The sequence below is a fragment of the Pecten maximus genome, chromosome 14, assembly GCF_902652985.1.
Source record: "Pecten maximus chromosome 14, xPecMax1.1, whole genome shotgun sequence".
In the NCBI taxonomy this organism is placed as follows: domain Eukaryota; kingdom Metazoa; phylum Mollusca; class Bivalvia; order Pectinida; family Pectinidae; genus Pecten; species Pecten maximus.
This window is the reverse complement of record NC_047028.1, coordinates 12,405,017-12,422,843: the sequence shown is the minus strand read 5'-3', so window position 1 is coordinate 12,422,843 and position 17,827 is coordinate 12,405,017. Positions and strand designations below refer to the sequence as shown.

At 36.2% G+C, this 17,827-nt stretch overlaps 1 protein-coding gene and 1 long non-coding RNA gene across 4 annotated transcripts; one reads left to right on the top strand and one right to left on the bottom strand.

Moving 5' to 3' along the window:
• The first annotated feature begins 563 nt into the window (after positions 1 to 563).
• On the top strand, positions 564 to 2,354 carry LOC117342162. The gene is made up of 2 exons (XR_004535752.1): positions 564 to 1,860; positions 2,224 to 2,354. It is a non-coding gene; the product is annotated as an uncharacterized LOC117342162 (long non-coding RNA).
• A 1,647-nt stretch (positions 2,355 to 4,001) lies between these two features.
• On the bottom strand, positions 4,002 to 15,282 carry LOC117342161. 3 transcript variants are annotated; one of them, XR_004535751.1, is made up of 3 exons: positions 15,090 to 15,282; positions 5,037 to 7,864; positions 4,002 to 4,921 (listed from the first exon to the last, which is right to left on the bottom strand). XR_004535751.1 is itself a non-coding variant. In XM_033904173.1 (2 exons), the coding sequence occupies exon 2, from the start codon at positions 7,807 to 7,809 to the stop codon at positions 6,829 to 6,831; it is 981 nt and encodes a 326-aa protein (XP_033760064.1). In that variant the 5' UTR covers positions 7,810 to 7,864; positions 15,090 to 15,282; the 3' UTR covers positions 4,002 to 6,828. The 3 variants fall into 3 exon arrangements, 2 of the variants coding, with proteins under 2 accessions (XP_033760064.1, XP_033760066.1); XM_033904173.1 differs by having other exon boundaries at positions 4,002 to 7,864; XM_033904175.1 differs by having other exon boundaries at positions 4,002 to 7,864; positions 15,126 to 15,282.
• Between the last annotated feature and the right edge of the window lie 2,545 nt (positions 15,283 to 17,827).

Genomic DNA, 17,827 nt, shown 5'->3' with positions numbered 1-17,827 from the left:
AATTACTATCGAATAATTTCCAATTTCGAACTCGTCCAAGAGCATGTCAATATATATCTAGATACAAAGTTTCTTCAAAATTGGTTTATATCTACTACAGTTATCGTGTTCACAAGGTCCAATAATAATTATACATGTATTATTACAAAGGGCAATAACTCTGTAAGATACTGTCAAATAATTCCCATTTTCGAACTCATCTCAGATGTGGAATATATTTTTAATGAATTCAATGGAAATTATTTTCAAATAAATGAATTTACAGTATGCTTCACCTAACAAACGGGAACTTTTGTAGGGGGTTAGTATCTGAGCTCGTTTAATCTCCAGCAGAATAATGAGTGTGTCCGAGAATGAAACCTGACGGAAACCAAACTTAATTATTTTGAACCATCGATGACCCTCAGTAATTACGTTTGATTTTAATTAAATCTTAAGTGAGAAAGCTAAGTGGGTATGAATGGTTAATTGTGATAAGTTGTAAAACTTAAGGAAATGGAGAATCTGAATCTGAAGCGCCAAACACAGCACTACGGTTCCAAGGGAGCAAGCTATGCAGTAAAAATCAGTTGAGACATGTTTTGAAGAAAGGTTTACCTGCTTTTATTGAACGGTACACTCATTTCAAACAACAAATACAATACACATATGAAAATGAATATAAAGACAGTGATGAATTATATATATAGAGAAATTATATACATAGAGAAATTTCAAACAAAGCCGCAGTTTTGACTGCCATGATAACGGTGTGATAACACAGCTTTGATTGAGTTATTTGTTCTGATAAGAAAGAAATATGAAGTGAAAATAGAATTTCATCGGTGGTAATACTATATCTGTTGTGTAATAAACAGAATCACACAATATATATATATACCTGGTATATAGATTTAATTTCATATGAATTTCCTGAAACTCCCAGATATTTTCTTTTCACAAAGGTCATAGAAAATGGAAAATATGTCCAGAGATTGGACAATAAATCGTTTACAGTCCTAAGACATACATTGTACTTCTAATGCAGACATTGATATTTGACAAACCAAGTGATAAATTACCACAGGGACCAAGCATTAAATATTATCTATATATACATATATGGATCATGCATAGGAAACCATTGCAAAGTCCCCGTGGGTATAGTGAAGTGCACAAAAAATATACATAGGGATTTCAATTCATCACAATTTCTTCCCTTGTTCCAATGTTTCCACTATTTTGGAAGAAAAGTAGGGTACAAATTCATTCAGTTCAAACAATTACAATAAAGATACAAAGTATAAATCGTATATAAACAGTACTGAAATACATAATTATGTAATAGATACATAATGGGTACGAGTGATGTATCGGATATATCACACGAGTGCGTAGCACGAGTGTGATATATGCGATACGTCACGAGTACCCATTTTGTATCTGTTTTATCCAATGACAGTCGAGGTTTTGTCACCCACGTGCCTAGGGGTGGAGCTATAAAATTGATCAGAACCTGTCACTGTGATATGTTTCCCGCCAATTTCTGACACGTTTTGTTTTCTGTCACAGTAGCCCATTCATTTCTAGTGAGACTGTCAACCATGACGGATCAGGTACTGATCACTGATGTCGATGTGTTCACTGACCTCGACGATATAACATTATCACAGGCCGTAGATAAGTATGAGTATGAACTTGAAGATAGTGACACGGTAGCTACTGACATTGGAATAGTTGATACCAAGGAATTAACTCAGCCAATTGTTGTAAATGAACTGAATGGTAATGTGAAAAACATGTGAAAGGCTGCAGGATTCGAGGGAAATTACATAAACCATTCCGGAAAGAGGACCTGCGCTACTTCCCTTTACCAAGCAGGTAAGTGTAAAATCATATCGTTTGAACAAATTGTGAAATGAAATATTTTTCGTAAATTTCGACGTTCACAATGTCACAAAATCCTTTCAAAATCCGTGAAATTGTTCATAAAGAAATCAATAAATCGGTTAATCGGTATTTTTATCCACTCGTCTTGTTATCATTTTCATCACTATTTTGTTTATGATAGGATTTTTGTGCAACGAAAGTATATTGTTACATTTAGCGTAATCTGTATAACCATTTTTTTTAAATGACTGAAATTTTATATGTAATCATGTAATGTATCCTTTTTTTACTGACCTGTTAAAATAGATTTTACTTAATAAAATATGAACAGGGTTTTATATTCTGTTTGGTCAGGTTTTGATGAACAACTCATTATGGACAGAACGGTACATCGCAGCAGGGCTGTACGTGCATACAAGGTGAAGAAAGAAGACGGAAAATTTCTAAACGGCACTCGTATTTCATTAAATTTTGTTTGAAATGCATTTCCTGTCTTTGTTCATTTGTCACGCCTACATTTGAAATTGGCCCTGCCTCAAGACTGAGGCATGGACCAATCAGAAATGCTATGTGATATTTCAGATATCACATATGTGATATTTGAAATATCACATAGTATGCAATATATCGCCAACAAAAGATCAAAGAAAAACCGAGGCGTCATTGGATAAATATAAATAAAATGACTGTTGTTATGACTACAAATCATATCGTATAGAAGTAGCTTATGATATATTATGCTCTTGTAAAGATAAAATACTGCCTAAATAAAACAATAAAATAGTGGAGTTCCTAAGTCCTCCGCTGGTGTTTAGGATATAGAGAGATACTGTTGACCTATCATCCGCTGGTGTTTAGGATATAGAGAGATACTGGTGACCTATCATCCGCTGGTGTTTAGGATATAGAGAGATACTGTTGACCTATCATCCGCTGGTGTTTAGGATATAGAGAGATACTGGTGACCTATCATCCGCTGGTGTTTAGGATATAGAGAGATACTGGTGACCTATCATCCGCTGGTGTTTAGGATATAGAGAGATACTGTTGACCTATCATCCGCTGGTGTTTAGGATATAGAGAGATACTGGTGACCTATCATCCGCTGGTGTTTAGGATATAGAGAGATACTGGTGACCTATCATCCGCTGGTGTTTAGGATATAGAGAGATACTGGTGACCTATCATCCGCTGGTGTTTAGGATATAGAGAGATACTGTTGACCTATCATCCGCTGGTGTTTAGGATATAGAGAGATACTGTTGACCTATCATCCGCTGGTGTTTAGGATATAGAGAGATACTGGTGACCTATCATCCGCTGGTGTTTAGGATATAGAGAGATACTGTTGACCTATCATCCGCTGGTGTTTAGGATATAGAGAGATACTGTTGACCTATCATCCGCTGGTGTTTAGGATATAGAGAGATACTGTTGACCTATCATCCGCTGGTGTTTAGGATATAGAGAGATACTGTTGACCTATCATCCGCTGGTGTTTAGGATATAGAGAGATACTGGTGACCTATCCCGAACTAGTTGTAGCTAGAACAGTAATTACAAGTACACATCATATATATTTTTCGTCGTCATAGCTGCACCATCAGGAATCGTCACTAACATCGCACATTTTTTTTCTGTACAAATTTGTCCCAATTAAAAATATTTCCGATCATTGTAAGTTAACATGTATGTAAATCTAAGCATTTACTTTAGCAGGGACGTATATACGTCTATGTATGTCCCGGACTTTTGCAGTTAATTGTTAGGAACTCCATTTATAACAGAACGTATAAACATATTCTAGGCCCGACTTTCGTCAATATTCCTCAACTTAAAATTTTCCATATGAAAGTATTATATAATTCTCAAACCCAATAACACATTGGGAGATTTTAAGTTCGGGTATTCCTGGGAGATTTTAAGTTAGAGTATTCCTGGGAGATTTTAAGTTAGGGTATTCCTGGTAGATTTTAAGTTAGGGTATTCCTGGGAGATTTTAAGTTAGGGTATTCCTGGGAGATTTTTAGTTAGGGTATTCCTGGGAGATTTTAAGTTAGGGTATTCCTGGGAGATTTTAAGTTAGGGTAATTCTGGAAGATTTTAAGTTAGGGTATTCCTGGGAGATTTCAAGTTAGGGTATTCCTGGGAGATTTTAAGTTAGGGTATTCCTGGAAGATCTTAAGTTAGGGTAATTCTGGGAGATTTTAAGTTAGGGTATTCCTGGGGAATTTTAAATTAGGGTAATTCTGGGAGATTTTAGGTTAGGGTAATTCTGGGATATTTTAAGCTAGGGTAATTCTGGGAGATTTTAGGTAAGGGTGATTCTGGGAGATTTTAAATTAGGGTAATTCTGGGAGATTTTAATGTTAGGGTAATTCTGGGGGATTTTAAGCTAGGGTAATTCTGGGAGATTTTAGGTAAGGGTGATTCTGGCAGATTTTAAGTTAGGGTAATTCTTTAAGTAAAGGAATGTTGCTGAAACTCGGGCCAGGAGTGGTGAATTAAAAAAAAAAAGGAAAAAAATGGCAAGTAGAACGACCAGGTATTTGGGACTTTGTTCCCATATCTATGTCGAGTTTTGACCTTGTAAACGTTAATGACCAATAAAGGCGATTTTCGTTTCCAAGTCCTCATGTGACTGTTGAAGTAATCATGTACATCATTAGTATAATAGTCATTGGAATATGTCATTACTGAAGTTACAAACATAACATTTAATATTCTTGTCCCACGGATGGAGGGTTTTAATTAACTTAATCAACAATGATGTACCCACCACACAAATATTCTCCTTACATAGCCTCTCAGTCCCCAGGGGAGGTAGTGTTTATAACAATAGGTCACAAAATGTCCGTAATTATGTATACATGTAACTATCGGGGACAGGGCCACACAACCTTCACTTTTACACCATAAATAAAGCCTTGCATGGGTAGTTAAGACTCTATAACTGTAAATCACTTTATTCCGCGCAGGATTCATTTTCGTGTTAATAGGAGAGTCAATCACGAATTCAAATCCTTTGCGATTATTAGTTCTAAAATAACACCTGGATGGCGGCCAAACTATCAGTAAAGCTGTAGGGGTCCGAGTACTAAAATAACACCTGGATGGCGGGCCAAACTATCAATAATGCTGTAGGGGTCCGAGTACTAAAATAACACCTGGATGGCGGCCAAACTATCAGTAAAGCTGTAGGGGTCCGAGTACTAAAATAACACCTGGATGGCGGCCAAACTATCAGTAACACTGTAGGAGTCTGAGTCCAGCACTCTTCAGACTCATTGTTCACGAATTTAAAGTTATATCTAGATCAGCATTCGCGAAACCATGTATTCACGAATATTTCTGAAGAGGTAACTTCGCGAAATAAAGTGTTTCGTGAAATCTCTAAGTGATTTATATTAGTACATGCGTACAAACAAACTCTACCCTATAAAGCACGAGGTAAAGCAGGAACTCGTCTATACACTGTAAGGCACAATTTGTTTAAAAATAAACAACAAATACTGGTAACAAACATTAATGACGAGTCCTAGAAAAAGGAAACAGCTGTATGCTGAAATTTTACAAGCACTGTTTAGCATAGGCATTGAATTGATTAATTCTTGTACAAAACTAGGAAGTCGTACTTCAACAAAGCTGGAGATGTGTAAATGAAAAGTATATTGTACCGATCAAAATAGATTCCCATTTTGACATATGACTTTGTAGACTATAATCTGTGATATAACAGTTAAAAATGCTGGGATTACCAATTTTCTGTGAGACCAGCAAGAAAGACTAGTACATAATCTGCTGCCAAATAACAAAGCTCTAGTATAAATCATTGGATACACAAATAGTGTTATTAGAGTAAAGTACTAAACAAGAATAAATAAATAGAGTGTAAACTGTAAATAACCAACATAGAATGATGATAACACATATTACAATAAACTACCACCAGGGGAGTTAAACATGTATATGCAAAAATTTAAACACAATGATTATCCCAGATAAGAGATATATACTTATAGAATTTCATCAATTGAGTGGGGGTTCACACCTACCCACTCCCTCAAACAAGGGGTCAAGTATAACCTTTGACATTTGGCCTATGACCACTAAAATATACTAATTTTAAACTGTAGAAGAGTATGCCATGGTATTGATGATAACTAGGTACTCTCTTTAGTACAAGGATGAGATATAATGATAACTACACCCCTCTGTAAGTGGGGGTATAATTATAATGATAACCATATACCCCTTTATTACATGGGTGTATGATTATGATAACTATATACCCCTTTATTACATGGGTGCATAATTATAATAACTATATACCCCTTTATCACATGGGTGCATGATTATGATAACTATATACCCCTTTATTACATGGGTGCATGATTATGATAACTATATACCCCTTTATTACATGGGTGTATGATTATGATAACTATATACCCTTTCAGTACATGGGGCTATAATTATAAGAATTATATATACCCCCTCTGTACATGGGGGGTGGGGTGGGGGTATACTGATAACTATACGCCCATTTAGTAAGAGGGGGTATAAAAAAGTTACATAGGGAATAATCGAATACAAGGTGTTGATTATGGGATAATGGGATACAACCAGCATATTATATTTTGTTCTTATTTCAAATGAGTTTGTTGAAACTAAGCCTAGATGTGGTCTTCTTGCTAGCTGAAGGCTTGTAAAAATGAAAAGTTTCCAATACTTGTTCTCAAATTAAATGGGAAGCTCATGAAAGGCCTTCTAGTGGCAGATCCAGGACATATACTTCATTGTAATCCCACCTATATCCTTACAATGTAAATGGTGGCAATGTTGTTCAATCTTAATTTCAATGAAAATAAGTCTATAGCTTTAACTCAAGATCTTGAGGATCTACCACTGATTCAGTATACCAATTAGTGGAAGGCTAGTTACTGGTAATTGTTAAGTTTATACTGTGATATCCCTCCTGGTCCAAGTCTCCCAGTTAAATCTGTAACTATAACTAAGTCTGTGAGTTCTCTGTAGAAGTTCCTGAATCTTACAGTATCTTTTCACAGGATCAACCAAGTATTGTAGCTTTGTATGTGTGGCAAACTGGATATGTTTAAAATGGTTGATGAGTGATGTAGCGAGCAACGATTCCAATACATCGTACTCGCATCCCTCACAATTAATAGTCACTAGATCGACGTCATAACAACCAACTCCCAGCTTTGTCAGAAAAGCCGTCGTGTTGACAACTTTTAGAGAACATGTACCATCGGTAGTCTTCCCCAAGAAAGGTGAAGTAGCATCGCCATCGTGACCTTCAATATTCAACATAAATACTTCATTCTTTTTACTTAATCCGACATTATAGGTTATGACATTACGTCTGTGTTTAAACTTTGACACAAGGTTTCTGTAAAGAAGCTTCAGCGGTTCCAGAACCACGTAATTCTTCGGATTGTAGTGCTGAATCAAATACTCTGCGTCCTCCCCAACATTGCCGCCAATATCCAAGATCAGGCTCTGATTGGTCAGATATTTATGGTGCTTATGGCGTATATACTGGTTATCACCATACCAAAATAATTCATGAGCGGACTTGAAGTCTTTTTCATAGTTCTTCACACATTGTTCAGAACGACTCTGTTCATCACTGCTGAGAAGTGACTCACGTAGCGAAACTTTAGTCAGACAATCTTGAGGTGTTGCACCGTTGAACGGTAGAAATTCTACCTTCTCTAAACCAGACAGCTTCAGCAGTTCTGGATCTTCTATACATATGTAGTTCTGCTTCTGTTTAGGACACATGGATTTCTGATACATCAGAAGTAGCATCAGGAATAAACAGAGGATGATAACACTCCGGAACAGATGGCTAGGGTTTTGTACGATCCCTTTAATGAAGAGTGCTGGTCTCTGACTTAATGTTGTTGGGGCCATGTTGAATTTTGATTGGTCATATAACCACCTCCTCAACCATTTGGGGTATAAGTACCTGAAACAGTTATAAAAACAAATTAATTGGCTTACCTAATAAAAAAATATTTAACCGATTCAAAGGACAACTCAAATTTGAATATGTCTCCTACAGGCATTTTCTATAAAACATCATCCTAATTATAAGGCCACAGTTTAACACACCAACAATAGGATTTCTATAATTAGTAACAATGACCTTGGCCTTTTATTGAGACAACATCAGAGATAATTTGTGTCATACTCAATCTTTCTATCAAGAAATGAAATAACCAGAAAAATGACACAGAATATGTCGACAAGTTACTAATACTAAGGTATATAAAAACGGTGACCATGCAATTGGACATGGCTTTGTGTCCATGAAACAAAAACTTATTCAACATAATCCATATTATACAAGAGGCCCATGGGGCCTGCATCACTCACCTGTATATTTCAATAATTATGACAAAGTACTATTAAGTTACCATGTGTTTCTGTCATCTTTTTCCTTAAACCAAATTGAATGTTCTGGTTCCAAGGAAAATTTACAGAACTCTTAGAGTACTGACAGGTTAGTATATTTTGCTATTATAGAAATCATCTGTCCAGATTGCAGATGTTCAGTTTGATGTTTGAAATTTGGACTAATCCAGGGTCATTGTCAGAGATTAATCTGTCTTTGACCTAAGAGACATTTGACATTAATCTCAAAGAACTATTCTTTATAATATCATGAAAATAAAACTGTTTAATTCTGACAAACTTTGCTTCACAAGGTCATAACAAAATATACCTCAGTGAAAAGATACAAAATTTGACCTTGACCTTTGACCATGTGACCTTGACCTGTGGTCAGTTGACTCTATGTTTAACTCTGGCAAACTTTGCTTCATAATGTTTTAACAAAATGTTCACCAGTAAAAAGATACAAAATTGGACCCTGACCATGACCATGTCCTCTGATCAGTTGACTTATTAAATTAAAACGCAAGTTTCGTACAAAATTGATTCCCCTTCAACCAAGGATGCTTTAAACCAAATATAGATCAAATCCTGTCATTCCTACAGAAGGATTTTAAAGAAATTGCTACATTTCCCCTATTGGACCTGTCCCTCAGGCCCCTATACAAAATTGGTTCCCTTTCACCCAAGGATGCTTCAGACAAAATGTGGTAAAAATCCATTAAGTGGTTCATGACAAGTAGCATTTTATAGGAAAAGTTGATGGATGGACGACGGATCATGGCCATGCGCCACGGCATAGACTCAGTGGTCCATCGGACCAAGTGAGCTACAAAACAAACAATAATTCTTGGAAAAATTATGCTTTTAGTTCATTTGTTTTTCATGCAAACGATCAATACATGCATCTAGTGCACATTTCAATGTCTATCGAATGATAACATGTTCTAGAAAGGAGCCAAACCCTAACTCTGCCTATTCCAATATTACCCTTAAAAACATTTGTAAATAAGCGGATAACTATGTTTATCAATAGAGTGTCCCCTCTCATGGTTGAGTTTCCCTCATTTGAGATCTGTCTGCAAGTCAGTTGTATAACCTGTTAAGTTCAGCTTTACACATAAGAGGCCCATAGGGTCTGTAACGCTCAATCTTCATATCATATGTGTATTCTTTTCTCCATGCTTAGTAATTGCATATGATTATAGGGTGGAGATCTCCATCATCTCCATGACAAGGAAGGGCCAGGGTAGTTGTTTCAATAAAAGTAGTTTGATTTCATTGTCTTCTCTATCCTTAGAAATAAATAGGTTGAGATCTCAATGATTTCTACGTTATGACTGGTGTACTAAGTCTCACAATGAAGGGCCTGAGTGGCTACAATATAAGTAGCCTGACTTCATTGTACTCTCTATCCTCAGAAATAAATATTTGATAAGGGGTGGGAAATTGGGAATCCCCGTCATTTCAATATCCAGCTCCCAAGGACAGATCTGACTTGCATGAATTGTACACCAGACATTTATTTTTCAGTGTCCCAGGTGTCAGGGTCAGAGGAAACTCAGACTAAGCTGACTCCAGTCCTTGCTCCTATCCTTGTAGCATTCCTAAGTGTTTATCTTTTTTTTTATGTTTAGCAGTAGTTATTATAGTTACAGGGTGACAAGAGTTTCCATATCATGGAGACACATCCAAACAGATGGCAGTAGACCCTGGGGCTAATCTTAGTGGCATGAGTATCTACCTCTTTGATTCATGCTCATTGTGCAGGTTTGTGAGACCAGGGTGGCTGAGTGGTTAAGGTGTCCTGACACTTTAACACTAGCCCTCCACCTCTGGGTTAAGAGTTTGAAACTTACGTGGGGCAGTTGCCTGGTACTGACCGTAGACCAGTGTTTTTTTTCCCAGATACTCTGGCTTTCCTCCACCTCAAAAACCTGGCATGTCCTTCAATGACCCTGGATATTGATAGGACATTAAACAAAACAAGAGATCCCAGAGGGATCTTGGCGCCCATCATTGAATGATCTTCATAGGTTCCATGTCAGATTGATATTTTCTCTTTTTTTCCCTTCCTCTTACTAATTAATCTGCATAAATTGAGAAACATCCCTCCAGTGCTTTTTAAACAAGGGAAACTTATATATGAAATTTGAGATTAAGCGATAATGGTTGTCTATCGACAATGTTTTCAGATTGGTCCAAAAATGCAATACGACGGACCAAGGAGAACCTACATATGAAAATTGAGAAAGATCCCTTCAGTTCTTTCTGAGAAATATCGATAACAAACTTCAATTGACAAAATCCAAGATGGCTGCCTGTCGGCCATGTTGTTTTCTGATCGGTCCCAAAATACAATATGTATAACAAGGTACCAAGGGTAACCTAAATATGAAATTTGAGAAGGATCCCTTCAGTACTTTCTTAGAAATAGCCATAACAAACTTCAATTGTCAAAATCCCAGATGGCTGCCTGTCGGCCATGTTGTTTTCCAATCGGTGCCAAAATGCAATATGCGTAACTACAGACCAAGGAGAACCTACATATGAAATTTGAGAAAGATCCCTTCAGTACTTTCTCAGAAATAGAGATAACAAACTTCAATTGTCAAAATCCAAGATGGCTGCCTGTCGGCCATGTTGTTTTCCGATCGGTCTCAAAATGCGGTTTGCATAACTAGGGACCAAGGGCAACCTAAATGTGAAATTTGAGAAGGATCCCTTCAGTACTTTCTTAGAAATAGCGATAACAAACTTCAATTATCAAAATCCAAGATGGCTGCCTGTCGGCCATGTTGTTTTCCGATCGGTCCCAAAATGCTATATGCATAACTAGGCACCAAGGGAAACCTGCATATGAAATGTGAGAAAGATCCCTTCAGTACTTTCTCAGAAATAGCGATAACAAACTTCAATTGTCAAAATCCAAGATGGCTGCCTGTCGGCCATGTTGTTTTCCGATCGGTCCCAAAATGCAATATGCATAACTAGGCACCAAGGGAAACCTACATATGAAATTTGAGAAAGATCCCTTCAGTACTTTCTCAGAAATTGTGATAACAAACTTCAATGGTCAAAATCCAAGATGGCTGCCTGTCGGCCATGTTGTTTTCCGATCGGTCCCAAAATGCAATATGCATAACTAGGCACCAAGGGAAACCTACATATGAAATTTGAGAAAGATTCCTTCAGTACTTTCTCAGAAATAGCGATAACTAACTTCAATGGTCAAAATCCAAGATGGCTGCCTGTTGGCCATGTTGTTTTCCGATCGGTCCTAAAATGCAATATGCATAACTAGACACCAAAGGAAACCTAAATATGAAATTTGAGAAGGATCCCTTCAGTACTTTCTCAGAAATAGCGATAACAAACTTCAATTGTCAAAATCCAAGATGGCTGCCTGTTGGCCATGTTGTTTTCCGATCGGTCCCAAAATGCAATATGCATAACTAGACACCAAGGGGAACCTACATATGAAATTTGAGAAGGATCCCTTCAGTACTTTCTCAGAAATAGCGATAATAAGAATTGTTTACGGACGGACGGATGGACGGACGGACGCAAGGCAATTTGAATAGCCCACCATCTGATGACGGTGGGCTAATAAGATAAACCAAAGTGCAGGTTTGTATGTTGCTATAAGTTGAGGATCCAAACTGTTCCATCAAATCTAATGACATGCCATGACAGATACACATGGACCCAATCCATAGAAACAAAGATGGCCCATTAGTAGCATGACTACAGTCATGTCTTCATGCTCGGCAAAAGCTACAACATACACAATTGTTTAGAGGAAATCTCTGGTGTTTCAAGGCTAAAGTGGTTTGGTTTGGTTTATTTTGTTTAACGTCCTATTAACAGCTAAGGTCATTTAAGGACGGCCTCCCGTGCGTGCGACATGCATGCGTGTGGTGAGTGCGTATGTGTGTTTTGGGAGGCTGCGGTATGTTCGTGTTAAGTCTCCTTGTGATAGGCTGGAACTTTTGCCGATTTATAGTACTATCTCACTGAAGCGTACTTCAGAAGACACCCAGAAGGACACCCCACCCGGTCACATTACACTGACAACAGGCGACCAGTCGGCCAACTCCATATATGCTGAGCGCTAAGCAGGAGTAGCAACTACCATTTTAAAAGACTCTGGTATGTCTCGGCCAGTGGACAGAACCCAAAGCCTTCCTCACAGGCGTGAATGCTCATCTAAAGGCCAAAAGTGAGGCATTGTCAAGGGAGACATTAGGAAGAAGAAAGTTGTTCAGAAAGAAGAGAAAAGATAAGATCCCAAATTTAGTCGCCTCCTACGATCATGCAATGGGGCCAGGCTAAAGTCAGTCCTTGGTTCATTCATCAACATATGTCAGTCTGATTGTAATTGAACCATTTAAAAAATCTAGGGCATAATGTAAAGGAAAGTTTGGACTTGTTCTTGATGAACTTTATAACAACATTTTATGAATTGGCTTAGTTATCATAATAGGGTCCTAAACAGCTGCTTTTGGTTGGGAACTGAGGGAGGTAGAAACTTGTCATGGACAAAACCTGGCCCAATTTTTGCTATACTTGTTCAATACTGTTAATGAGAAATCATTATAAGAAGTTGTCAAAGAAATGGCAGAAACATGGCTGCATAAGCTCATGTGCCCTTCGTGTATTTGTGTGTTAAAAATACAAAGCTGTACTGTTGAATTTTTCTAGTATTACTTTTTTTCCACCAGATACCTTAAAATGCATTAATTATATTGCTGGTCAAATACCATGACAGTCAGCCACTTATTCAATAGAAACTGTTCTAAAGGCTGATATAGATATATGGCCTTTGCCACCTAGAAGGTGGGTCAGGTTTATTCATTTGCACAAATATGATGGTCTTCCATCCAACACATTACTAGACAAGCATTCATAACAATGGAACTCTTGTTTTTCAGAAGTCTTGTTTTAAGTACTTTAATACATTAAATCCATGTGACCTTGAAAGTTGGTAATTGGATTTTTTTCAATGCAGAACAACTTTATAGCCCTTCATCCTAGCACGTTACTGGACCAATATCATTACTGTAAGATATCTTAGCTATTTTTTTAGGGAAAGTTTAAAGATTATATAAAACATTTAATCCATGTGGCCTTGAAATATTGGGTCAAATTAAAGTCATCTATTTAAACAAACTTAACAGTTCTGCCTGGATATATGCTAGCAGTCTATTTGTAAGTATGGGTATTTAGAATTTATCTAAACATTTACATGTATTGATACCCCCCCCCCCCCCGCATGACCTTGACTGACAGTGGATCAAAATCTAATGACTTCATGTCTTTACAAGATTAAAATTGAATTCCTTGAAAGTAAGTTCCCAGGACTTGAAACTTGTGGTAATGGATCGAGGTCATTCATTTCACAGACTGAAGAACAAAATAATTCTGAAAGTAAAGGCACATGGGGGCATAATTTTAACCATGTATATGATCACCCCTGGAGTCCAACCCATTCTCCCAATGAATGCCAATGAAATGATATATGAGATGAGTGTAGGGACGATATATATGTGTGACCCATCTCAAATATCATATCATTTGTAACAAACCACTGTGCAAAGTCTATAACCTGCTACCCCTCCCAGTCACAGTGAGGCCAGATCTAGATAGACATGGTTTTCTGAGCTCAAATAACCCTGGATCACCATTTGACACGTCATGACTAAAAATATACACACTCTGGTCCACCGTCACTATTTAAAAGGAGAGAAATTTGACTTAATTGATCATCCCCCCACGCCCTTTTAAAGAATCTGTTGTACATGTAACATACATGTACAATGTGTGCCCAATTGTCACAGAATCCCTGATAAGTATAATGTACTGTACCATGCATACATCAGGTATACTGTTGTAATTGACCGATATATCAGGTTATAATAAGTAAAGTGTAATGTTTAGTACACAGATCTACAAACACACAGCATTTCCCATTTCTTGGTCCTATGTTAACGCTGTGTAACAAAACATATTATTCACCCTGAACTCGACATTACACGTCCTGCACGAATTCAGCGGTGGTTATTTTATTTGACCTTTTCCATTTTTAAAACCCATACAAAACCGTGCATAAAGTCCTCATTTGAAGGGTATCGCCAATGTTTTAAAGTCCAGCTATAATAGCATAGGCTAAATCACCTTAAGATTAATCGGCACACCAATTCAATATGTACATATGTCTCTGGTCACGTACAGCTACCTGTAGCAGCTCGTTTGTTATTGATCTTTAAAAAAAACCTTCGGAGTCCAGAATCTCGGACAAATAGAACAAATTATATATATAAGCACAGGAATATTCCAAAACGTTACGACAATTTTGTCTGAACAGAAATGACCGACAATCCGATTCAGTTCTTGTCTAAATTTAATCAGAGACGTATATATGCATTGCCACCGCTACTGGAGGTACAAATTATTTGATATTAGTCGATATAAACCGATCAATACAATACACTCCCTCGTGGTTCACGTTGGAAACTTTCAAACGTAAATGTTAAATCGTGATTTTCAAATTACAATACACTGATCAGTGTAAAACAGAATTCACAAAGCAACCATCTACACTACCGTATGCGAGTACATGTATTGATTTTACGCAGTACGGTCAAGTGCTAGATTATATCAAAGAGGTCTTTCTGGTTCGCTGACGTTGCCTGTGTATGGCGTGTGTGTTAGGGGACACGAACACATATCAGGTAAAACAATAGGATTAAACAGCTTAGTTAATTAGAACGTTGATATCTACCGTGACTACATACCATGTGATTTTAGGAGGAACCAGTGTGTCTTTTTACCTGTGTGACGTTCTCCAAGCCAACCGCCTTACATACACCTGTGATTACACATGTATCGGCGCTACTCGGAATATCCTCGGACGATTTTACACACTTTCTCCGAAGAGATGCATAGGAGAAATAGCTACACATTTATATGGAATGAAGGAATACGGATTAAATATAGAGTTGAACTATATATATATATGTTTATGTAAGCTTAGCTCAATACATTTACATTGCTTGTGGTCAAGTTTAATATGCAAGCGATTTTGAAAAAAACAACAACTTTATTTTACCCCAACTTAGCAGACCTTTGATAAAAATATCCAATTTTACCCAATGTGTGCTGGTAAGCTTAGCTCAATACATTTACATTGCTTGTGAGAAGTAGTGTGTGTTAGAATACAAACGTTCATGCTATGTCAGTCTCCAAAGTAATGGAGTCGCTTTAATCCCTCTATGTATGTCCCTGATATCAGGCACTGTTTATCACGTGTCAGCGCTTATAAGATATTTTACAAAGTATATAAGATATATCATGAAGTATATAAGATGTATCAATAGTGTATATCTTACATAATTATATAAGAATGTCTTACAACATCTAAGACCGTGTCTATAGTCTGTAATATTTATTAAACAAAGTTATTTTATTGATAACAAAAAGTACATGTTATCTGTATACTTATCGGCTACAAAGTTTGACTTGCATTTATATCTCTGATTAAGTTTATTATATTCCTGTTTGCGATGTTCCTGTTTATCACGTGATCAACTTGTAAAAAGCCAGTGAATTATAATATCACTGGTGCAATATACCTCGGAGCGTTTTTCATTGGCTGCGCAGAAATCGATTGTGACGTCATATTTTAGACAATGACGTCACGTCATGAATTGTACAATGTCAAACAGAATGGTTGCCTCGGTTTAATTTTGTTCTCCATATTTTGACCGATTCTGACACGATTCTAAAACCTGTCAAAATGTAAGTTTTTATGTAAGTTATGTGATCAAAGTATTAAGGCTCACAAATATATATATATATATTTCAAATATCGCTAATTCTGCCTCACGTCACTTATCTGTTTTACGTAAGTTGAAATTTACTTTGAAAAAGGAAATTTTGTCTAAATTATATATTGTATTTATAAGACCCTTGTTAGAATATGCGAGTGAATTATGGGATGGGTGTAACAACTCAGATACTGACAAGTTAGAGAAAATTCAGTTAGAAGCAGCTAGAATTGTCACAGGTTTAACCTCATTTACAAGTAGACAGTCGCTATATATAGAAACCGGGTGGGAAACACTATTAGAAAGGCGAAAGCAGTAAAAACTTTTATTATTCTATAAAATGCACTATAATATGGCGCCATCTTATTTGAACGACCTTTTGCCCAACAGAGTTAATGAAAATACTACTTACAACTTGAGAAATAACCAAGATTATGTACCACCTAGATGTCGTCTGTCTCTATATGAAAAATCATTTCTTCCCAGCACAGTAAAAACATGGAATTCTTTAGACATCACTGTAAGATCTTCAGAAACAATAGCAAAATTTAAAAGACAAATAAGACGAAAAATACCTGTAGCAATAAGACTAGGAGTTGGTGACAGAAAACTTGATGTCATTCACACTAGACTTCGACATGGATGTAGCTCATTAAATTCAGACCTTTTTAAAGTTAATTTAACTCTGAACCCTTCATGTAATTGTTCATTTCCCTTGGAAAATGCGCTACATTATTTTTTACAATGTCACCAATATAACGATCGTCGTGTCATGTTTTTGAGGAAATTGTCTGTATTTAATGTCCATATAGATCTAAATCTGATACTTAATGGATCAGATAGACTTAGTCAAATTGACAATGACAATATACGGTTGATTGTTCAAGAATATATAAAAAAATACTATCCGTTTTTATTAATCTGATGTCATTTATGTCATAATTGTAAGTCATGAACAATAGACTATACAACTCCTATATCAATTTGTGCAAAATAAATTATATATGACATATATATTATGCAAAATACTGATATATATAACATCGATAGACTATATATATCGAAACTATATTGTTGATAGTACATGTAAACCAACATTTTTATTACCATATTGTACATTTTGTTTTATGTTTACTTATTAATATTATGTCATGATCATTTACTTAATAGCCATAACACTATTGTAATTTTGGTAACTGGTATGTCACACGTCGTTGTTTCAACCAATAAATATTAATGTTGTGTTCTTTTATATATATATAGAACATCTAGGTGTAAAATATCATTATATTGTATCGTAAATGCTGCCATTTGTTAATACCATTATATTCATGTTTATGGAAGAGGACAATTATAAGTTGTAAAACTTGTGTCCAATTCCTTTTGAAATGTTTTCAAATAAAATATGTTTAAACTAAAAATAACAACTTCTTAGTCTCGTTTCCAAAATTGTCGAATGAATACTCATAAAGACATGTAGGAAACTGTTATAATTTTGGTCATGTTGAGAAGTTGAGTAATAGCTACAAATGTATACAAAGTATATAAATAACAAAGTCCCCCTTTTAAATATATGTTAATGTTGAGTAATAGCTACAAATGTATACAAAGTATATAAATAACAAAGTCCCCCTTGTAAATATATGTTAATGTGAATGATAAACCACAGACTGATATTGCTGACACTCAAAAAAAAGGACGTTCTT